Consider the following 16,128-nt stretch of genomic DNA (forward strand, 5'->3'; position numbering starts at 1 on the left):
CTTTTATCCCTTTAATGGGCATCCTACTTTCTACTCAAATTACGGATACTACCATCTTTATCCTGCATTGTGGTTGTACCAATTCAAGATGTCTTCTTGGTATTTCTTCACCATCTATCTATCTATATATATTTATATATATATATATATATTTATTTATGCCTAGGGCTCTTTTACTGTTACATGTAAAACTGTGTATTAAAAATAATTTTAGTGGTAGAGGTGTGTGTGTTGTGTCATGTCGGGAGTGATCTCTCCCCGGTGCAGGCTACAGTAGGTAGCTTGGTGTGTGTTAGCAGTCTCTACCAAAAAATAAAAATTGAGAATTTGTATGAACTAAGTTCCTTTTTCTCCTTTTTCCTACTTGCTTATTTTATTCCATTTTATCCTCATTTTCTACTCCAGTTAACCCCCAAAGCACTCCTTCTAATGTGTTTCTATACATTATTAATATGTCTTCTTGTCAGTGTATTTAGTGTATTTGTATGTTTAACTTACATAAATGATATTATCTCATTTTGTTCCCCACTTTTTTTACTAAGCACTACGTTTTAATCTCTTCCTGTTGCTCTGCAGAGGCCTAATTCATTGCTGTAAACTGCTACATAAAATTCTGCCAGGTACATATCCATTCTGTCTGCAGAAGCCCTGGTTGCTTCCACCTCTCCCCTGCCACTGGCAGAGCAACAGGAGGCATTCTATCACATTCTTTTATTTTATTTTATTTTTTATTTATTTTTTTTTAAAAGATTTTTTATTTATTTATTTGACAGACATAGAGACAGCCAGCGAGAGAGGGAACACAAGCAGGGGGAGTGGGAGAGGAAGAAGCAGGCTCATAGCGGAGGAGCCTGATGTGGGGCTGGATCCCGTAACGCCAGGATCATGCCCTGAGCCGAAGGTAGACGCTTAACCGCTCTGCCACCCAGGCGCCCCTATCACATGCTTTTATGAACCTCGGTAAGAATTGAGCCAGATTGCAGAGTCTACTGAAGTTCAGTTTTACTGAAGTTTGAAGTATCTGTACTTCTCCAGAATGGTTGTATTCTTCTCCGTGCCTGCTGTTGTGGGCCATGAGGGTTCTTGTATTCCTAGATCTCCTTGGCGTGGTCGGATTTTCAACGTTTTATCATTCTGTAGATATAAAGTGGTATCTTATTATTTGATTTGCATTTTGTTGGATTATACCACTTTTTATGTTAGTTTCTTGTCTTATACTTGTTAGATTTTTGTGTATCCTATTCTGTATATTGCCGAATCATATCATTTGCCTACTCTTTCTACCAAAGTTCTGTTTGAATATGTTAGATATTAAACCTTTGTTCTAGGTTTTGCATGTATCTTCTCCCTTTCTGACCACTGTCTGTTAACTTTATAGTGTATAGTGTAAATTATAAATTTATTTCATTTTAAATTTAATTCCAGTCTAAATTCCAGTTGGATTTTATTTTTTTGAGGCAGCTCTATAAACTTAATCGAAATTCAGGTATGGAGAATGTGTTCAGGAACAGCTAGGTCAGTCTTAGAAAACAAGTATGTTGGGAGGGAGTAGTTTTTGCATTACCAGGTCTATAAAATGCCCCAGTAGTACATTGTTCTTCTTGCTCTGGCCTTGCATTGGTAGTAAGATAGACAAACGAAGATGATTTAGAGTGCTCAGAGATAGACACATGTATATTTGGATTTTAATATATGATTACCGTGGTACCAGAAAAACAGTGGGGAAAGGATGGAGCATTTAATAGATGGGTGTCGGGAAAACTGATTCACCATATGGAGGCAAATAAAACTGAACTCCTACCCTATAATAACATATATGAAGAAAATTCTAGCTAGATTAAAGGTCTACATGTGAAAGGTAAACTGTAAAGTAGTGTTTTTTGGTGGGGGAGATTTGGTGGTAAAAAAGAAAATGTGACCCATAGGCTAGGAAGGACTCTTTGTAAGCCTGTCTTCAAAAGCACAAATTTTAAGGTAAAACGAAATTAATTTATCACATGAAATTAAAATGATCTGCTTAATGGACTTCTCCTTTTTCCCTCAGGATCTAAATGTGTCAGTGTGCTTTGCATGCCTGCAAGGGAGGGGAGGCTGAGTTGGCTATGGAAGTATGTATTGTGTTGGCAGAGGGAAGGAAGCCTCTCTGTTCTCTGAAGTTGCTCACATCTTACTCAGCTATGAGATTAGAAGCCTCCACTTGACAATTTCCCCTCTTTACGAGCGTCTATAGAGAAATAGTCTAGATTAGTTTTTTCTAAATATATTATCTATGACAGAATTGTACCAGGTAGTTGGTAAAAAATGGAAATTCCTCTTTTTCTCCATCTTTGTCTCCCCTTTTCTCCATCTTTCCCTCCCCCATTGTTTCAGTATATGGATCTGCCCTTTTCTGAAAGCCTCTAGAGCAGGGGTTAGCAAAGTTTTTCAGTACAGGTCCAAATAGTAAATATGTTAGGCTTTGCAGGCCATGTGGTCTCTATTTAAATTATGCAACTCTACCCATAGTACACAAGCAGCGATAGACCATATATAAATGAAGGAACATCGTGGTGTACAATAAAACTTGATTTATAGACACCGATAAGATATTAGTGTCACAAAATATTATTTTCTTTAAATTGTTTTCAGTTACTTAAAAAATGTAAAATTTGCCATTTTTACCTTGTTGAACAAAACAGGCAGTGGGCCTAATTGGCCCATGTGAGTCATAGTTTGCTGATCCTGCTCCAGAATAGTCCTTAGTCAACTGAAGTTTGAAAACCAGTGCTCGGGATTATCTAATAAAATTGTTTCTCTCTGCTATTTTGGGAAATTTCTTATTTTGTAATAAACTTCCAGTACTTATGAGAGAAAGTAGTTCTCAGTGATCAGGAAAGAATGATTAAATAAATTTCTTATGGTCTGATATAACATTTGATTTTTTATTTATTTATTTATTTTTTTAAAAGATTTTATTTATTTATATGACAGAGATAGAGACAGCCAGCGAGAGAGGGAACACAAGCAAGGGGAGTGGGAGAGGAAGAAGCAGGCTCATAGCAGAGGAGCCTGATGTGGGGCTCGATCCCACAACGCTGGGATCACGCCCTGAGCCGAAGGCAGACGCCCAACCGCTGTGCCACCCAGGCGCCCCAACATTTGATTTTTTAAATTGCTGCTTAAACATGTTCAAGAATGGATAATGAAAAGGGAAACTGGAGTGTTTAAGTTATATTTACTATTCCTGAAGTATACCATTCAAGATGGAATTGTTAGAGATGAAAAATAGAAGCAGCCTTTTTTTCCCCCCTATTTAAAATAACAGTAATGTGGTGTCTAGCCGGGTTTTTTTCTTTTAAAATGATTTATCAGGATGAACAAATAACTACTGCCTTGAAATACTCCAAGGACAGGGACCAGGTATGCTGTGTGAGGTCAAAATGTTAGTCATGTTAGGGGCACCTGGGTGGCTCAGTCATTTAAGGGTTGGACTCTTGATTTTGGCTTGGGTCCTGATCTTAGGGTCTTGAGATCGAGCCCTGCATCGGACTCTGTGCTGAGCTTGGAGCCTGCTTAAGATTCTGCCCCACCTCCCCTTCCCTGCATCATGCATGCACACTCTCCTTTTCTCTTAAGAAAAAAAAAAAGTTATGTTGTTATACATTTCTTGATACTTCCAAAAGAGGAATTTACTATAAAAAATTGTAATTTTTTCTTTAAGTTGGTGGAATGGTTCTCCTGATTGATGTTATAAGAAGAATAAACTCCTTTTCTCTTTGATTGATTAGTAGGGTGATCATATAATTATCATTGGTAATTATGCCAGTAGGCATAAAGCAGGATTACCCTAGGCATACCAGGGTGTGTAATGACTTTGTTCACCAGGCACATATAATACTAATTAATGTAAAGCATCGGTCAGCCTTCTAACTTCCTAGATGAAAAGAAGACATCCAGTAAATTAATGTCATGTAGAACATGATGTCAAAATAAGCACTTTCAAAGAAAGTAAGGGTGGTGATAAATATTACTAAGATAATTACAACTGAAATGAAGTTTATTTTTACCTCAAAGGGTAGAAATACCCTGTGGTATTAATATCTTTAAAAATATATTTCAAAAAATGTATATTTCATACATCTGTGTATGTGTTTGTGGGTATTGTATATATTGCAATTTTTAAAAATTTTATTTTGGAGGTAATGAATGCACGTGATAAAACAAACAGTAGAAAAGTAGAGAACAGTGTTTTCCCATTTCCAGCCTGAAAGGCAGTTGCTGTTGCCAATTTCCTGTGCAAGTTGCATTAAGTATATTTAATCTATAGAAACACATATGGGGTGCCTGGGTGGCTCAGGTGGTTGGGCATCTGACTCTTGATTTTGGCTCAGGTCGTGATCTCAGGGTCATGGGATTGAGCCCCAAGTCACACTCTGCACGGAGTCTGCTTGTTCCTCCTTCTACTCCATTTACTTAAAATAAATAAATAAAATCTTAAAAAAAACAAAACAAAAACCACAAATACATACCCCCCTCCCCTACCTCCATTTTTTATAAACAGAGATGGTAATATGTTAGAGACACTGTTCCACACCTTGCTTTTTTAACTTAGATATCTGTCTTTGACTTTTCCTGGTGTTTTTACAGTAGGCCTTGGCCGTAGTATCGTGATTTATACGTGAAGAAACTCAGGCTCTGAGTTTAAAACTTGTTTTAAGGTAATACATATTAAGTATTTAGTTTAAGCAGGTACTTAATAAATGTTAGGTCCCATCATGTTCTCTTGCCCAAGTATGTCCTTACCTTAAGGAGCTCAGAGGAAGATAATCACAACACAACTTGAAGAAAAATAACAGGACAAGTAATTATAAATGTCCAAATAAATATGTGATACAATCACAAACTGCTCTGGCAGGTCAGACATAGGAGAAATAAAAGTGTAGTCAGGGGAAATTTTATAGACACTAGGGAGCTGGGGGAAGGATTTAAATGGAAAGCCAAAAGGGGAGGACTGTATTAATATTTTGAGGAATTGCAAAACTGTTTTTCATAGTGGGTACACTATTTTACATTTCCATCTAGCCAACACTTATCGTCTGTGTTTTATTATAGCTAGCTAGTGGGTGCAAAGTCTTATCTCTTTGTAGCTTTCAGTTGCATTTTTCTAATAGCTAATGATGTTAAGCCTTTTGTTTAATGTGCTTATTAGCCATTATTCTCCCGTTTCTTGGGAGAAAAGTCTATATCCTTTGCCTATTTGAAAATTTGCTTTGTCTTTTTATGACGGAGATTTAAGAGTTCTTTATATTCCATATAAAAATCCCTTATCAGATACATGATTTGCAAATATTTTCTCCCATTCTGTGGGTTGTCTTTTCATTTTCTTAATGGTATTGTTTGCAGCCCAAAGTTTGTGATTTTTGATGAAGTCCAATTTATCTATTTTTTCTTAAGTGTGTGCTTTTGGAGTTGTAGCTGAGAAAGCATTATCTAACCCAAAGTCACAAATATTTGCTCCTATGTTTTCTTCTAAGCGTTTCGTAGTTTGAGTTCTTACATTTAAGTCAGTGACCCGAATTAATTTTTGTGTATGGCATGAGGAAGGGATCCAGCTTCATTCTTTAGCATGTGGCTGTCCCATTATCCCAGCCCATTTGGTAAAAAGACTATTCTTCCCCCATTGAGTTGTCTTGGCAGTCTTGTCAAAAATCAGTTTACCCTAAATGTGTGAGGGTTTATTTCTGGACTCCCAGTTCGGTCCTGCTGATCTCTATGTCTAGCCTTAGGCCAGACTGCCGTAATGTCTGCAGCTTTGTAGTAAGTTTTGAAATTGAGAGATGTGAGTCTTCAGCCTTATTCTGTTTTGAGATTATTTTGGCAATTCTGGGTCCCTTGCATTTTCATATGAATTTTAGCATCTCATCAATTTCTGTTAAAAAAAAAAAAAGAAGAAGAAAAATCCAGCTGGAATTTTTATAGGGATTGCATTGAATCTGTAGAACAATTTGGGAAATATTTTTGTCTTAATGTTCAATTTCCATCTGTCAACATAAGATGTCATTTTAATTTATTTAGGTCTTGTTTAATTTCTTTCAATTATGTTTTGTAGTTTCCAGCATATATATTTTGTACTTCTTTTATTACATTTATTCTTTCTCATGGCATTATAAATGGAATTAAAAAAATTTTTTTGCCATTATTCATGGTAGACTTTATAGAAATTCAGTCAACTTTTGTATATTTTTGTACCCTACAACCTTGCTCAGCTTGTTTACTAGTCTAACAGCTTTTTAGTGGATTCCTTAGGATTTTCTCTATACAAGATCATGTTATCTGTAAATATAGTTTTACTTCTTTTTCTTGCCTAATTGCACTGGCTAGAATTTCTAGTACAGTATTGAATAGAAATAGTGACAGTGGATGTTTGTCTTGTTCTTGATCTTGAGCAAAAGCACTCAGTCTTTCACCATTAAGTATGATGTTAGGTGTGGATTTTTCACTAGTGTCTTTTTAAGAGTCAGACTTTTGAATTTTTATGAAATCCAGTTTGTTGGTTTTTTTCTTGTATAATTCATGCTTTTTGTGTCCTAGGAATTCTTTGCCTATCCCAGGATTATAAAGATTTTCTCCTATGCTTTCTTCTTGAAATTTTATAGTTTTAACTTTTAAATTTCAGTCTGTTGTGCATTTGTGTTCATAATTCAGCTTTTAAGATTAAGTGCATATAGGAAAGTTGGCAGGGAAAAGGAGGCATTTGTCACTAATTACTTGTTTTTTGAAAATGAGTAAATTGGTGAGAGTAACTACATGTAAACCAATAGCCCTGCTTTGTACAGTTTTTGCATTTGATAGTCTGCCAGTGCTCCTTAAAACACCCTGGTGGTATTTTTTGAGGAACACTCCCTCATGACTGACATGGATGTTATTTGTTCATCTAACATACCTTTAGGGTATCAACAGCCCTCATTTTATAATAACCCTTTTCATTCCATCAAGAGTCTTCCCTGACCCCACAGGAGTGGTACACTACCCAAGCCCAGCCTACCAGAGCTCTGCATTCTTCTAAGAGCAGTGATCATTTCAGAGCAGGGTATTTGACCTAATCTGAACTGATTGGAGCTATGGTAAAAGTATTGGGGAGGGCTCTTTCAAAAGGTTATCCCTTTTCCTGAGGTAGCTGTGAGTTGGATGTGAGTCTTAAAACCTCTGATGTCTATCTTTTCCAAGCCATTATGTGTGGAGAGCCTGTCTTAAAATGAAGTCAACCCATAGTTGAGGTGATGAGCTCTTAATGACACTATCCTTTGGGCTCTCCCTTGGTGTTTTTTTTATTTTATTTTTTTAAGATTTTATTTGAGAGAGGGGGAGAGAGAGAGAGCTCACAAATGGGGGGAGGGGCAGAGGGAGAAGCAGACTCCCTGAGCAGAGAGACGCATGTGGGGCTCTATCATGGACTCAGGGACCATGAGCTGAACCAAGGGCAGATGCCCACCGACTGAGCCACTCAGGTGCCCCCTCCCTTAGTGTTTTAAATTATGTGGGCCGATAAATTCTTCTTTTGGCTCACGTTCATTTAAGTTAGGTATCTTCACTTGTAACTGAATAGGTCCTAACTAATAAGCTATTAATATTTTCAGATAAAGGTCTATATGTAGGAATTTGAAATAAATTAGGATCTGTTTCATTAATAGATAGTAAAGGAATAATAACTTTTATGTGTGTGCTGTGGGAGGAAGCAGCACCTTGTAGCCTTTACAAAAGCTCTAGGGGATTCTGTTAAATACCTAGGATCGTGATACTGCTCTTGTGGGATACTGAATTTAAAACCCGTGGTTAAACGAGAATTGCTGAGAAGTATATCTTTAAATGTCTGCTTTTAATGAATATATGGATTAATTACTCATTTGACCAACTTCTTGATGGTATTTTATGGGACAGTTAAATGTATGATAGAGGCTTCACATTTATGAAAGCAGAGTGTTCTCTGAACAGGTTGGGATTTTCAGGTATAATTTTTTATTACTTTAATTATTTGTGAGACTATAGTTTTGAAATTAAAATGAGGAATATTTTTTCGATTTACAGATGCACAGAGCAGTTTTTTCGGGTATGTATCTGATACAGAAATACAGAGTTCACTGTGTAGTGGTGAAATTAAAGCATGCTTAAAGCAGTCTTTGGTTTTAAAAAGGTAGGTCTCTAAAACGTCTCTTATTAAGGGGTGTACATATTTGCAATCTTGAGGAGGCACTTCTCCCATTCTTGCAAGTCTATGTTTTTAAATTTTAAATTTTGTTAAATAAGTACATACCTTAATAATTGATATGATGTTAATGTTTGCATTATTTGATTTCCGTATAATACATTCATTAGCTATGTGGAATTACCACATTAATTTTGACCTTTAAAATGAAAAGATTAAGTTGATTATTGGAAAGCCGAAGTATAGCTTTAGATTTTTGTGATAGCTGTTATTAATACTCAAGTAGTCATTATTTCTATGGAAATTTTAGCGCTTACTGCTTTAAAAATAATTGTATGGGTTTAAATAATGCTGTAGGGTTCAAAGCCACTTTATATAGAACTTCCTTTACTTTCTCATGGTTTCGTTCAGTGAGGTGGTATGTAGGATATCATTGGTCACACTTGATAGATAAGAAACTGAGGGTTGAATTGGAATTTGTATGCTGTTCTTATTTTCAAGTTCCTTGTGTGTTTAGTTGTATCTTACTATGAAGTGTACTTTTAAAGGTTTTGAAAGCACTGTTGTAACCCTTTTTTAAAACAGATTTCAGGGAAATGAAGCATTTAAAACATCAAAACCTTCTTACCCCATCTAGAGTATTGTTTGAAAGTCATTGCTTTGTAGTAGACATTATTTTTCTTGTGTGTTGTCAAGGCCCAATAACTGTTAAGACAGTGCTGAGAGTTCCTACTAAATTTGTATCAGATTCCGACTTTGCCTTCTCCCTTTCTCCTTCCGTTAATGCCCATTAAGGCTACTCTGGATCTCACATATATCCAAACCCTCCCCTGAAATGCATCGCTATCTTTATACCATTGCAAGGGGAGCTCCTTGGGCTTTGTCCCTGTGCTTTGACAGATTAACAGGGAAAGGCTTTAGAAAGGAGAGAGGGGAGTTCAGAGGTAAGAGGAGAATTAAGCTGAGAATCAGAAAATTAATGCCATGATTGGGAAGAAAGTTTCAGGAAGGCAGGGCTGATTAGTTCTTGACCAAAAAGCTGATGAAGAAAGTCGAAAATGCTGTTTGATTTTGAGATTGGAAGGTCATTGGTACCTTTAAGAGACCAGTTGACTGGAATATTGATATAAAGCAGGGTTGATTCTCAGGTGAAAGCATATGTGTAGGTGGAAGCAGGAAGTTGCCACTAAAGGGCAGAAGAAAGGTAGACCCGTAGCTGGAAGGGGGGAGGGGGGAGGGCTATTTAGGAGTATACTTAGGAGTAGGCTTTATTTAGTTGTGTTTCTCTTTTTGCTTGGGAAAGTTTGAACTTTTTGTAACTAAGTGTTAGAATCAGTGATAAAGTAAGAGGAATTTGATCACATGTTTGTCTTGGAAAGATGCACATATACTTGTGAGATGAAGGGGGAAAAGAAGAAACGGTATTGAAGATAGAAATTTTCATGTGGGAGAATTGAAGTTTGAGGGAGCAAGGGATACCAAGATGAGTGAGAAGTCGTTGTAAAATAACACATTTGGTGCTTTAGGGTGTTCTTTCCAAAACCTGTACCTTTTGGTTGCCTATCAAACTGGAGATGTGTACCAGCCAAGACAAAATAACAGCAGATTTCTTTAGGAAGTAGTTTGGCATAAGGAGGTTTCACTTCACCTGCCACTTGAGGGACTCTCATCAGTGTGGTGTCAGCCTGGTGACAGACAGGTCTTGCTTGTGATTTGGAAGCTATTTGTGAACCCTCTCTGCACGTGGAAGCTGCTGCCATTGTGTGTGCACCTTTCAGGGAGGAGTCTGAGTGACAGAGGTGCCACTGGGCTGTGGGGGTTGGGGGGAGTGGCAGTGGCCTTACCTAGGCCCGCTGGTGAGCTGGAATCCTGAGGACACTTGAGAGGTGCTGGGCTAGCTGAGCCCCAGGCTTGGGACTAGTCCCTTTTGCCGTTTAAATTACTGTGGCAGATACCACCCACCCAGGGTTTCAGGCAAAAGCTGTTACTACAGTACTAAATATGAAATTTCAACTCACAGGGGGCTGATACAAAGCTGCTAATTTTATTTTGTCTTGCAAGGACATTGAAAACAAAAATCACCATCTACTATCACCAGCATTTCACAAAACGAAAGATAATTTTATCACAAAATAGGAAGAATTTTATATCAGAGTGGACAGAACTTTATATTAAATAAATTAAAATGTATGAAAAACAAATACTTTATCCTTTTCCCTTTATTCTTTACCTTTTGGTGAAAACGTTGTCTTGGAAATGTGTGTAAGAATCACTGACCTACATCACTAAGGCTGTTCATTTTGGGAAATTTGTTCTAAATACTTGTCCTCTTTTTTTCCCGCTTCATCTCACAAGTGGAAGAAAGGGAGCTCTTCTTACGGTGGAAAGCCCGCATGTTCCCATGCATGTGAGAGAGGGAAGGAAAGAGAGAATTGCCCATGTGTTTATACTGGCCCCATTTCTAAGTCACCTGCACTTGAGTTCACATCTCCACTTCTCTTTTATCCATCTTTTGACAATCTGCTTTGTATTTTAATCATTTGTTGTCAACCCTCCTCTTAGTTGGGAGGTTTAGGAGAAAAGACAGTAGACATTGTTGTGACTCTTGTATGAATTTTCTTCATAGCTCTATACTGAACAAATACAGTCTAAATGGATACTTTTTAATTGGTTTATTGTATTATCATAAAACACATTAAAATTTATCTTATACTCTCAGTTCCATGTCTAGCAGCCCCAACTGCTAGAGCCACTGAAATTTTCCTTTGCTTCCGTTTGAGGAGGTAGTCCTTCTCCAGAACTGTGTCCTGTATGTACATTTTGCACAAAGCACATGTGTAAGGGTCTCTCGAAGTGAAGGATGGCTCTGATTACCATTATTCCTGCTGAAGGACAAAGGCATTTTGCTCTACCAGACTGGAGCTGGGAGGCTCACTCCTTTGCCAGCCTGCCTGCTCTAGCAGCTGTCTGCGCCTTGGCTGAGTGCAGATGAACGTTCTGTCCTCTGATCAGGTTTCCGCGGGTGGGACTGGTGCTGCAGCTGCTCCTCCCGCGCTGCTCGCGACGACAGCACCTCACCAACTTTGTTGTCGCGCCAGCCAGCTCTTGACCGCTCTGATTTGTTGTATCCCTCGAGCAACGTCTCAGTTGGTGTGCCACCTCTGGCTTTGTGTGGTGCTCATTGTTAATGTAAGCGCACGTTAACAAAACACTAAAATGGCTAAATATTGACAATGCTTTTGGTTAACTAAATTCTGGTAGAGGTATAATTAGTGGTTAAAAATCCGCTGGATTTTAGTGGCTAGCCTGAGTTTACGTTGGAATTCATTTTACCTCCTGCTTATGTGGTGGTGAATGTGTCTGTTTGTGAGTCTTTATAAACTGTGAGCTCTGGTTCCTAAAAGAAGCACAACCCAACCAAGCTGCCAGATAAACCGATGAGGAGACGTGTTTTCTTCCAGAATACTTCCATCTTTATTTGCTGTAAGGCATAAATCCCATTTAAATAAAGCCATAAAGCCATTTAAATGGTGTTTTTAAAAGAATATTAAACCTGGTATTTTCTAACTTCTTGAAAGAAACCTAGACAGTATCTAAAATAGCATGTACACTGTATTTTTTAACTACCGCATGTAGCCACAAACAAATACCAGTTAAGCATATAACTAATGATATTTTTGGAACTAAAATGAGGGTGCATGGTTTGATAGCTTTCTGAAATGTATTGAACGTACAAGATCATATACATAAACTCAGACTTTATTTAGTAAATGATGACTTAACTTAGTGCTACACGGTAGTGTTTGGGATATCTAGTTAACAATACTGTGGGGAGACTGGGCAGGCCAGGCAGAGACCCTTCGGGTTTCTTTCTGCTCAGTGAGAATTGGATGTAGGCATTGCGTTTGTGTATGTATTGATGTATTCAGAGGATTTTTGGTTTATTAATAACTCTTAAGGATTGTCACAGTGAAGTACTTATGATTTCCCCCTAGATAATTTTGTTCTCACTGTCACTGCTGTAATCCAGATTTTAGATTTCTGTAGTCTCCTAATTAGGTTCTCTGCTTCATTCATTGAATATTGAATTTGTAGCTTCCTATTTCTGAATAGGTTGATGTTTTCAGTATTTAGAGTTTTCTGCTTCTTAAAGCAGTGACTGTTTTTTTCACTTCACTCCTGTAGGTGCAAAGCTATTAATAGGATCTAAATTGTTTGGTAGGCATTTAAGGTCCTCTGATTTAGTCTCATTTAGTCTTTACATTTCCAACTACATTCCTGCAGAGCCACATGTGTCTGTACCAAAAAAGTTGTATATTTTCTCTCTTTTTTTTACCTTTTTTCTACCTTTTTGGGGAGATAACTTTACCCTTCATTATATTTTTGAAAAATTTTTTGTTCATTTTGTTTAATTGAAGTATTGTTACAGTGTTATGTCAGCTGCAGGTGTGGAATGTAGTGACGCACAGTTCTGTATAGCATGCAGTGCTCACCCCAGTGAGTGTAGTCACCACCTGTCACCGTGCAAAGATAATAAAATATTATTAAATATATTTCTTTTGCTGCACTTTTTGCCCTTGTGACTGACTTGTTTTATAACTGGAAGTTTGTACCTTTTAATCCCCTTTGCCTATTTTGCCCGTCCTCCACTCCCTTCCTCTCTGGCAGCTAACAGTTGTTTTTGTTTTTGTCTTTTGTTTTCCCTGTATCTGGGAGTCGGTCTGTTTTTTGTTTGTTCATTCACTCATTTGCTTTGTTTTTTAAAAGATTTCACATGTAACTAAAATCATACAGTATTATCTTTCTCAGTCTATCTTATTTCACTTAGTGTAATACCCTCTAAGTCCATCCATGTTGCCAGAGATGGCAAGGGTTCATTCCTTTTTATGGCCGAGTAATATTTCATTGTATGTGTATACCACATTTTCTTTATCCATTTATCTATCTGTGGACGCTGAAGTGTTTTCTGTATCTTGGCTATTGTAAATAATGATGCAGTAAACATTGGGGTGCCCGTGTCTTTTCAAATTAATGCTTTCTTTTTCTTTGGTAAATACCCAGCAGTGGAATTACTGGATTATTTGGTATTTCTATTATTAATTTTTGAGGAACCTCCATACTGTTTCCCACAGTGGCTGCACCAGTGTACATTCCCACTCACAGTGCATGAGAGTTCTCTTTTCTCTACATCCTTGTCAACACTTGTTATTTCTTGTCTTTTTTCATAATAGCCATTGTGACAGGTCTGGGGTGGCATCTCATGGTTTTGATTTGCATTTCTCTGGTGGTGAGTAATGTTGAGCTTCTTTACATGTATCTGTTAGCCATATCTATGACTTCTCTGGAAAAATGTCTTTTCAAGTCCTCTGCCCATTTTTAAATCAAACTATTCCCCTTTTTTGGTGTTGAATTATATGAATTCTTAAGTATTTTGGATATTAACCCCTATGGATAATCATTCGCAAATGTCTTCTCATTCCGTAGTTTGCCTTTTCATTTTGTTCATAGTTTCCTTTCCCGTGTAGAAGCTTTGTATCTTGGTGTAGTCTCAGTGGTTTTTGCTTCTGTTTCCTTTGCCTGAGGAGACCTATCCAGAAAAATGTTGCTAAGGCCCATGTCCAAGAAATTACTGCCTATGTTTCCTTTTAGGAGTTTTATGGTTTCTGATTTTACATTTAAGTCTTTAATCCATTTTGAGTTTACTTTTGTGTATATGGTGTAAGAAAGTGGTCTGGTTTCATTCTTTTGCATGTCACTGTCTGGTTTTCCCAACACCATTTGTTGCATAGACTGTCCTTTCCCCATTGTATATTCTTGCTTCCTTTGTTGTAGATTAATTCACCATATAATTGTGGGTTTATTTCTGGTTCTGTGTTCTGTACCATTGATCTATACGTCTATTTTTGTCCCTGTACCATACTGTTTTTATTACTATAGCTCTGAGGTATAGTTTGAAATCTGGAACTGTGATACCTCCAGCTTTGTTCTTTTTGGCTGTTCATGGTCTTTCGTGGTTCCATACGAATTTTAGGATTGTTTGTTCTAGTTCTGTGAAAAATACTCTTGGTATTTTGGTAAGGATTACATTGAATCTGTAGATTGCTTTGGGTAGTATGGGCACTTTAAAAATATTCCTCCAGTCCAGGGGCATGGTTTGTTTTTCTGTTTATGTCATCTTCAGTTTCTTTCATTAGTGTCTTTCGGAGTATAGGTCTTTCACCTCCTTGGTTAAATTTATTCCTAGGTATTTTATTATTTTTGGTGCAGTTGTAAATGGGATTGTTATTCTTAAGTTCTTTTTCTGCTACTTCATTATTAGTGTATAGAAATGGAACAGATTTTGGTATATTCTGTATCCTGCAACTTTACTAAATTCATTTATTCTGATAGTTTTTTGGTGGAGTCCTTAGGGTTTTCTATGTATAGGATCATGTCGTCTGCAAATAGTCAACAGTTTTACTTCTTTCTTATCAGTTGGATGCCTTTTATTTCCTTTTCTTGTTTGATTTCTATGGCTAGGACTTTTAGTACTATGTTGAAAAAAAATGGTGAGAGTGGACATCCTCATCTTGTTCTGATCTTAGAGGGAAAACTTTTTCAGTTTTCCACCATTGACTAATGTTAGCTGTGGGTCTGTTACATGTGGCCTTTGTTATGTTGAAGTATGTTTGTTTGTTTTCATTTTTAGTTTCTAAAAGCTCCTCTTTTCTCCCCACCCCCATCTTATTGAGATATAATTATAACATTGTATTACTTTAGGGTATAGGACATGGTGATTTGATATATGTGTATATTACATAATGACTTTACCACAGTAAATTTAGTTAACATCCATCACTTCACATTGTTTCAGTTTTTTTTTTTTTTAAGATTTTATTTATTTATTTGAGAGAGAGAGACAGCCAGCGAGAGAGGGAACACAAGCAGTGGGAGTGGGAAAGGAAGAAGCAGGCTCCCAGCGGAAGAGCCTGACGTAGGGCTCGATCCCAGAACTCCGGGATCATGCCCTGAGCCAAAGGCAGATGCTTAACGACTGAGCCACCCAGGCGCCCCGTTTCAGTTTTTTTTTTCTTGTGATGAGAACTTTTAAGATCTACTTTGGTAGCAGCTTTCAAATATAGGATACAGTACTGTTAACTATGGTCACCATGCTATATATTATATCCCCAGAACTTATTTATCTTATAACTGGCAGTTTGTACCTTTTGACTACCTTCACCCATTATCACCACCCCACCCCTAACCTCCTTTTTCTTTTCTGAATATTGTTTTGTTTTAGCCATATCCTCTTTTCATCAGTGCAGTATCTTCTATCTCTCTGGATATTAGTAATTCCATTTATTTTGAAATTTTTAATTTCTCTTTTCTCTAATTGACTGTCTTCTAGTTTGTTTTGATCTTTGTTTGCCATTTTAGAGAAGAACCATGTTCCTTGGTTATCTGTTAACTTAGTTAGGGAGACTTTAATTTTATTGAGGTCTTTCCTCTAGGCTGTTAACAATCCCCCAAAGGAGACTGCCTGGAGGGTGAAGGTCAAGCTTTGTTCTGGGAGCTGAGAAAGAAAGCTGGGGATCTTATTGTTGGCCATGCATAAGCTCATTGTCAGTACAGCACCTCTGCCCTCATCCATATTAATGTCCTCTGGTTCAGAGACCCTCAGTTTTAAACTTCTCCGGAAAATAAACCCCAGTCTGGCGGGATTTCTGTTGCTGTGTAACAAACTACCACAACTTTAGCAGTTCAGAACAATACACACATTTTAGTATGTACAGCTCACATGGGTCAGGAGTCGGGGCACAGCTTAGACCTCTGTTCAGCGTGTCTTAGGTTACAGTCAAGGAACCAGCTAGCCTGTGTGCTCATCTGTCACTCAGGGTTTGCGTCCAAGCTTATGTAGTTGTGACATAGAAGTACTTCCTTGCAGTTATAGGACTGAAGTCAATTGC

The 16,128-nt window shown here is 37.4% G+C and overlaps 2 protein-coding genes across 6 annotated transcripts in view; one reads left to right on the forward strand and one right to left on the reverse strand.

Annotated features, from left to right (window-relative positions):
* Positions 1-16,128, forward strand: part of UBE2E1 (ubiquitin conjugating enzyme E2 E1) — a 73,598-nt gene that overhangs the window by 39,837 nt on the left and 17,633 nt on the right. The window lies entirely within an intron of this gene.
* The window catches only part of NKIRAS1 (NFKB inhibitor interacting Ras like 1), a 63,637-nt gene continuing 48,422 nt past the window's right edge, over positions 914-16,128 (reverse strand). The window contains exon 5 of one of the 4 annotated variants that reach the window (XM_019803458.2): positions 914-1,134. In XM_019803458.2, coding sequence (XP_019659017.1) covers positions 1,003-1,134 — 132 coding nt within the window. In that variant the 3' untranslated portion in view covers positions 914-1,002. Of the gene's footprint in view, positions 1,135-10,910; positions 11,664-16,128 lie in introns of those variants that run through there. The other 3 variants (XM_019803457.2, XM_034662069.1, XM_034662068.1) reach the window with 3 other exon arrangements.

Source organism: Ailuropoda melanoleuca, chromosome 6 (assembly GCF_002007445.2).
Source record: "Ailuropoda melanoleuca isolate Jingjing chromosome 6, ASM200744v2, whole genome shotgun sequence".
Lineage (NCBI taxonomy): Eukaryota > Metazoa > Chordata > Mammalia > Carnivora > Ursidae > Ailuropoda > Ailuropoda melanoleuca.